Source organism: Gossypium arboreum, chromosome 8, assembly GCF_025698485.1.
Source record: "Gossypium arboreum isolate Shixiya-1 chromosome 8, ASM2569848v2, whole genome shotgun sequence".
Classification (NCBI taxonomy): domain Eukaryota; kingdom Viridiplantae; phylum Streptophyta; class Magnoliopsida; order Malvales; family Malvaceae; genus Gossypium; species Gossypium arboreum.
The window spans coordinates 14,499,441-14,507,341 of NC_069077.1; the positions used below are offsets into that span (position 1 = coordinate 14,499,441).

Below are 7,901 nucleotides of genomic sequence, written 5' to 3' on the forward strand. Positions count from 1 at the left end.
TATAATATATATGATGTTCAAACAAATTTTTTTTTGATTTAATTGAAAATTTCATGTTGTTTTCAACGAATATTATTTAGTAAAATTAAATTAATTTTTTCTTGGTAAACTATATATAATGCTCATCTTACAATATTTTATACTAAATTACCTTGTATTTGGGGATGGACCAGATTTATCAATGTGCATATACTGATTTGTTTTTCCTTTGTAAAAATGAATAGAAAATTAAATCCGATAAAATTAATATTATTTCTTTATGAAGTGTCTAAATGAATTTAATATTATTAATGAAGTGATATAAATTTAATAACAATAATAAAAGAAATTAAATATAATCACAATATCAAATAAAATAATTTATTCCTTCAAATTTTATACCCATATATGGTTAAAAGGCTCTTTACAAATAGATTTGTGTTATTTATTATTATCTAATTCTGGAATAAAAATCGTGTTACATGCTCACTATAATTATGTTTTTTCTTTTCCTAAAAAGAGATAATTTACAGCAAAATATTAACTTGATAATAGTTAAAAATAGTAATAAAATAAATGTTACAAGTATGAGCGGTTACAGCATATAGTTCCTCATGACCCAGGACTATACTATTTTCACTTATTTTATATTATTACTCTTTTGGGACCTTCCTTTCTCCTTTGTTCTTATAAATCTATTGAAATTGATTTTTATACTACTTGGACAATTTTAGTATTAAGCAATAAGTTTTCTAAATTTATATAATTAATACTCCTTATTACTTAGAGATGAATTAATTGACTGACCCCCATTTATTTAAAAAAGAATAATAAATTATTACATCAACACGAATTGGACGGCCTCTTCTACCTCGAAGCTTAATGGCTTGGTGAGCGTCAAAACATGGCATCATTTTGCTGAACTGTGTGATTTAATTAATAAAATAGGAGAAGCAATTTTGTATGGGAAAAAGTGACCAAATCAAAGGTTTTGATGAGATGAGATCCAAACAAGTTTGTAATGTAGAGGTAGGGCACATGATTATGACGCACATTAAAAAACAATAATGTATGTTTAAATAAAAATACTTTCAACCAAATTAAATTACTGTTAAGGTCATGGTTCGTCCGGGATGACTTTTTGCCAATTCCCAGCCCTCAGATTTGGAACATAATTCCGTAGCAGTCCATGTTTTTACAAGGAGTGAGAGCCTCCATTAGATCTACCTAAAGCCCTAATAAATAAAAAAAAAAAAAAGGGGGAGAAATTCATTAAGTGGGACCCAATTTGACAACGCTTTTAATTAAATCGGATGGCGCATATTGAATCGTGACAGAGATCATCACGCGAGACGGTGGAAATTAGGTTCATTCTTTTTAAGAACAAAGACCCACTAAACAAAAATAATCAACATCATCTCATCACACACAAAACAAAATTATTAATTAACAAATAAAGTAATGTATATTTATTTTTAATTACTTATTTTGGAATGTATATCTAATTTGTTTCTAGAATTTTAAATAGTTTCTTTAAATAAAATATTACTTAGTAGGAAAAAACCCAAACTAAAATTTATTTCATTTTCCTCTTCTTCTTTTTCTAATAATAATTTATTTTCAAATTTCTATTTTTGTGGGAATTATATTTTATAGACATCAAAACAAAGCTGAAAAAGTCTAGTCAACAGTATATATGCAATAAAAATATAAAATTCCTTATCCTTCTTTGAACAATTTTCTTTTTAATCTTTTCACACAATAATTTATCAATAAATTTATAACGCAAAAGAAATTGAAACAATATTTTATAATAAAAATTACAAAGAGAAATGTCATGTAAACAGATTACTATTCTCCCTTGCCTTTTCTTCTCATTTCACCTTCCTCTTTTCACAGCCATTTATTAGATTCCTCCTCTCATTTAGTCTTTCCTTTTGCTCTCTCTCTATTTTTTTTATCCTCTCCATTGGATTGTTTAGATTCCAAGCTCAAATACCCATTTCTATAATCCTTCAGTTCTTCCTGAATTTTGGATTTTTTTTTTAAATTTATGTTTATTAGACTGATAAGAAGGACATAGAACACTTCTGGGTATTTTTTCATTTATATGACTTCAGTTTTGTTCTGCAAACTAAACTAGAGATTTCTGGGTTTTTGAAGAAAAGCCTTTAACACTCAGTTTAATATGTCATATAAAGCTTGAAGAAACCAATCAGAGTTTTTGTCAATAATAGAAATTTCTTATTTTTTTCTTAAATTGTTTTCGATTTTTATCCTTTTTAATTTGTTTTTCTTCCCTTGAGCAAAAGAGAAAGACATGGGCAAGCAAGGGCCTTGCTATCACTGTGGAGTTACAAGTGAGTTCTTGTTTCTCCAATTAACTTTTCGAATATTAAGTCTAAAAATAGAAGAAAAAAAGAAAAAGAAATTGAGTCCTTGGATATATGTAAATTTTCAACCTTCCTCCCCCCCCCCTCTTATAAATTAGTGTTTGTGGTGTGTGATTTTGTATGCTTGGATAAATAATTCTATAATTGGAATTTGGGAATAACTGTATGCAGAAAATGAACAGATTACATGGACAAAGATAATAAGTTTTAGAATATATGCTGTTCTTTGTGTTAGTCTTTTTGCATATGAATTTAGAATAACATGTGTCCTTTTTTTCTCAATCCATGTAAAGCTTCAAACTTGAGTTTGTTATTTAATTCAGTTGTTTCTTTCGACCTCATTCCTTCCTTCTTTTCATTATATCTCTTGGGGTTGGTCTTCTTTGACTCATGTTCAAAGTTCCAACATATCTCATAAAGGAATGTGAGATTGAATTCTATTGGATACAAGGGAATTGCAGAGTCTGTGTTGTTGATTGTTGACCAGTAGCAGATTCAACATTAAATTGGCATTGCTTTCCCATTGCTCCATACATGTTTATAAGCCTGGATTTCAAGTCAAACCTCAGTCCTCTTGGATTCAATTAAAAGGAATTTTTTTCTTCGAACATCATTGTTTTCACTCCTATATGGATGCACTTCCATTGAGTTATTGATGGATTCTTGCTCATTTTCTTAATAAGCTATTGTTTAAAATCCAATGATAAGAATAGTCGACCTCCATCGAAAATTCTAATGTTTGCCTCTTAAACCTTTCACCAATAGTTGCAACTCAACTCATTTCAGCTGTATTCTATTTTTTATGGTCACTGAATGAATGTTAAATTTCTGTCAAGTAGAGGTGTTAATGGAAGCTCCATTTATCCTTGTTACCTTGGTGAAAGCAAGAGCATTGATCCTAGATTGTTTTAGGAATTGCTTCCAACATTAAGGAACTTATGAGAACAAGTGCCAGTCCCTCTTCCGTTTGGTTCTTACTCAAGTTTGTCCTTGATAATGTATTATCCATAATTTGAAGAAGAATCATCTAATGTTGTCTATCAAATGAATTTGGTTCTTATCTAATGTCTGTCTTATTGACCCTAAGTCTCTATAAAATCTGGCTAATGACTCTTATATAAACATATCTCAGTTATAAACTTTCTTTGTCCTCAATTAGCTTATACTTACTAATAACAATGCATTGTGATAGGCACTCCTCTTTGGCGCAATGGACCTCCCGAGAAGCCAGTATTGTGCAATGCATGTGGATCAAGGTGGAGGACTAAAGGGACACTTACAAATTATACCCCACTTCATGCCAGGGTTGAACCTGAAGATTATGAGGATCATAGGGCCTCCAGATTGAAGATCATATCTATAAATGAGAACAAAGAAGTAAAACTGCTGAAAAGAAAATCAAATCATGATAAAGCAATTGTTGTCCCTGATTACAACCAGGGGAACCGTAAGTTTGTGGATGATGATACGAGTAATAGATCAAGTTCTGGATCAGCCATATCTAATTCAGAAAGCTGTGCCCAATTTGGCTGTGCTGATGCTGGTGACTTGACAGGTTGGACACAATGCCATCAGTGTTCCTCATCACTGTTTTGACCGTATGAGAGTATATTGCATTTGTTTTGTCAATAAAATTCAAAAGGAAAGAGACCTAGCGGATCATATACTAAGTTCAATGAAATATCCCAATCCATACGAAGTCATTGGAGATTCATGAGTACCATCTTTGGCATAATTGAAAATAATTATGGAAAATGGTTTTGGATATTCCTAAAAATACAAGTACTCTGGTTTTCCAATGGTTTCTCTGAATGCGCCACTGAGGCTGAAAGGTTTATCATATCTTTGACATTACTAAAGTTAACTGTAGCTGTAAGCAGAAACTGTTTAACAATGTAATACAGATTTTACCTTTCTCTGTTTTAGTGGTTAATCTTGATGTTTTAATCTGCATCCTTAGATTATATCTTCATCACTAACTTGATCCAGACTGATGCTCATGTTGTCTTCTTTTTATCTTTCTGCAGGCCCTGCCCAATCCAATGTGTGGGACTCAATGGTACCGTCTAAGAAAAGAACCTGCGTAAATCGTCCAAAGCCATCTTCGGTCGAGAAACTTACAAAAGATTTATATACTATTTTACATGAACAACAGTCTTCATATTTCTCTGGATCTTCTGAGGAGGATTTGCTTCTTGAGAGTGAGACACCCATGGTTTCTGTTGAGATTGGACATGGAAGTGTTTTAATTAGACATCCAAGCTCAATAGCTCGGGAAGAGGAATCAGAAGCTAGTTCCCTCTCAGTTGAAAACAGACAATACTCAAGGAATGAGGCTTATTCATATTCTTCAAGCTTCCCTGCATACAATGATAGCAAGGGCATCAAGTTTTTAGGTCATGGAATTGAAAGGGATAAGAACTCTGCTGGGCAAGGCATGCAGCATGAACAACTTAATAGGTAAATCATTTCACAATAACATTTAAGTTGCAGCAGAATCTACCAGTTATGAAAATAGAATTGAGTGGACCATGTGCTTTTACTGAATATATTATGAAATTTGACAATGCCGCTTAGAAAGGTTAAGAGAAGGTACATTTCTTCTATGTAAGGCATGACATTAATCTCAAAAGCTTCCTAGTAGTAATGTCTCCGTTTTTAGGGAAAACTTTCGGTATCTAATGTCATCATTACTCATGAATCATGAGCCTTAAGATAAAGCTCATAGGCTGCTATGCAATGGGAGGAGAACTTGGGGAATGATGCTATCATGTTGACTAATTTTCCTTTTTGACATTTGACAGGGACAAATCTCAGCATGAAAAATCACTACTGATGGAAAGTCATAATTCTCCACTGTGCAACATAGATTTAAATGTAAGTTCCCTTGTGTCTGTATTCTTTCTTCAAATTTCTAGGGAAAAGCATTTAGAACTCAATTGTACAGCTGCTATATCATCATACCTGTAATTTTGTATACATTTAATGACTGAATGTTCCATAAATCTTTGAGATAATTCCTCCATATTTAGCAAAAGTTAAAGAGTTACCATGAGCAATTCAATTCATAGCATGTTCATTCTTCACTATTTGTTGATGTTTTTGTGTCGTGCAGGATATTCTCAACTATGAGGAATTTGTGAAATATTTAACAAATGAGGAGCAGCAACAGTTACTGCAGTATCTGCCTCCACTTGACGTTGCCAACCTCCCCGATAGGTATCTTTTTCACTCTATTATCAAGAGGTCGAAAGTAACATCTTTCTAGTCTGTCTTTTATGCGCAATGGAATGCATTTTCTTGTAATAGTTAAGTTTTTATTTCAAAGTATTTGATGCACATCGGAAAATAAATAGTTGAGGAAAAGAGAAAGGGAAAAACCAGCAATGACTATCAGTTGCTTAAAGAGATGGCTGATAGTTGAAACATGATGTGGAATCACTGATAGTTGTCTTCGTATCTGCAGCCTCGAAAGCATGTTTGAAAGCCCTCAATTCAAGGAGAACTTATGTTACTTTCAGCAACTGCTTGAAGAAGGGGTCTTTAGTGTATCTGTACCAGGGGTGAAAGTTGAAGATTGTAAGACATTGAAAAGACTTGCATTATTCAACTTAACAAAATCCCATTGGGTGGAACGCCGTCAGACACTTAAGGTATCAATTGGTTTCTCGACTAGTGACATCTTGGCATGAACATATTTTGCCCATTGGACTACTCAATATGGTAGCATTTATTTTGCTGCAGAAATGTAATCGTATTCAAGGATCTATGAATGCTAGAGGACCAAATGCCATTGCATCAAATAACTTCGTAACTATGAAGAGATCACGCAACAGTCAAATTCAAAACTTTCCAGGTTTGAAAATTTTCCTTGTTATTGCACTGTATGATATAAGTCTTGTTAAGTTATATTAAAGATTAGATTGTGAGATTGAGTTTTAACTGACAATAACTCAGCTTAGCCTTGGGATTTATGACAAGGAAAAAGTACAATGCCGTAGTTAAATAGTAATACAAATTAACAATAAATTTGCTGAAGGAAATAAATTTAATAACATGAAGACATATGAAGAAAATTTCTCTCTAACTAAATATCACCCTTTAAGTCGAGTGTCGACCATGTTAGCTTTTGTGATTGTTTAGAGTTATTCTGACATTTTGCTAAGAAAGACATGTTTTTCATTTTCCAGAATCAAGGACTTTAAAGAGCCCCAAAAGGGTGATCATGAAAGCTTCTTGTGAAAACAAAGAACTCATAGATAATGATGGTTCTTGCTTTAGTCCAAGAAGCCTATTTGCTTTGCCTTCTGATCGTAGCTCTCTCATGCTGGATTCTCTTCATTTTGTCGATGAAAGTTCTGACCAAGATTTGCTGCTGGATGTGCCGTCCAATGGCTCATTCCCGCAGGCAGAACTGCTTCATCCTGCTTTAAGTTTTGGGCAACAGGCAAGCACCAGTAGTAGCTCGGCACACCCAAATCCTTTCCATCCTTAGCATTGGCTTTTTATAATTACTACTGTAAAGGTCTGCTCCTTCTGCAATACCCCATGTATGGGGTTGACATATTTTGCATGCCATACACTGAAAAATCTGAATGAGGTTTGATGGTTGCTCTTTTCCCTCATTCACCTTTCCAAACTCAAAATGCTAAGAGATTACTTTGGGGTGGTTTTTTTTTTTTCTTTTTTTTCTCTGTATAGGTTGACAACAGATTGTAATATATAATTTCCAAAGTTTTGTATGCAAATGGTTTTTTTTTTTTTGCATAGAAACAGAATTTTTATATACCCCTTGGTAACAATGCAGCTTATCCCCTTTGGTTTTGCTGTGGGGAAAGAAAGCTAAAATAAAGGGATATCAAAATAGCTTGATGGATGCAATAAATAATCTTTTAGCTTTAATTGCTGCCGTTTGGGTATACTGGATACCTACATTATCGACTGATTGAATCGACCTTGATAAGGTTTTGTCCTTACAAGTAGAGTTAAACCCCTTACCAGTTTTAATAAGACTATTCCATTTGATTTAAGACTGTCCATAACTGGTTGATTGTTATTAAAACTCTCTCGTTAGTTTTTAATAATGAGAAAGACAATTCAACCTAATTGTGGTTAGTTTTTAATAATGAGAAAGACAATTCAACCTAATTGTGGTTTATTCTAGACCACAGAAACAAAGTGCAAGTTAACATGTAAGAAATGCCCATTACTTTAAACCTTCTAGCGTGCTTGAAGTTGTTTGTGGACAGCATGGGACTTCATAAACAGCCCTCACAGTTGTTCATATAGTAGGCATATAGCTCAAAGATAAACTTGGGGATATCTGGTCATTCTTTCTTTTAGAGAACTGAAAGGATTAGGGAGAATCAGGTGCAATGTATTATCATTAATGACATTGATATTAGAGTTAGTGCCTGAAAATGGGCAAAAACCAAAAAGATTCATGTACATTGCCAGCAAACCATAGCTAAAAAGGTCCACAACCAGTCATCCACGGCAACAGAGGATGTCAACTTCCTGTTTTGATGA

At 33.1% G+C, this 7,901-nt stretch overlaps 1 protein-coding gene across 1 annotated transcript; it reads left to right on the plus strand.

Annotated features, from left to right (window-relative positions):
- Positions 1-1,759: 1,759 nt before the first annotated feature.
- On the plus strand, positions 1,760-7,274 carry LOC108467492 (GATA transcription factor 26-like). The gene is made up of 8 exons (XM_017768118.2): positions 1,760-2,339; positions 3,565-3,927; positions 4,400-4,832; positions 5,177-5,249; positions 5,488-5,591; positions 5,839-6,025; positions 6,117-6,228; positions 6,563-7,274. Exons 1-8 carry the CDS (start codon positions 2,300-2,302, stop codon positions 6,865-6,867), a joined length of 1,617 nt encoding a protein of 538 aa, XP_017623607.1. The 5' UTR covers positions 1,760-2,299; the 3' UTR covers positions 6,868-7,274.
- The last annotated feature ends 627 nt before the right edge of the window (positions 7,275-7,901 follow it).

What these genes read in the sequence shown, in the direction of transcription:
- LOC108467492 (XM_017768118.2), top strand. Translation starts at nt 2,300, where the DNA reads ATGGGCAAGCAAGGGCCTTGCTATCACTGTGGAGTTACAA. An exon ending in TGATGCTGGTGACTTGACAG is followed by an intron (nt 3,928 to 4,399) that starts GTTGGACACAAT and finishes ATCTTTCTGCAG; the next exon opens with GCCCTGCCCAATCCAATGTG. An exon ending in AACGCCGTCAGACACTTAAG is followed by an intron (nt 6,026 to 6,116) that starts GTATCAATTGGT and finishes ATTTTGCTGCAG; the next exon opens with AAATGTAATCGTATTCAAGG.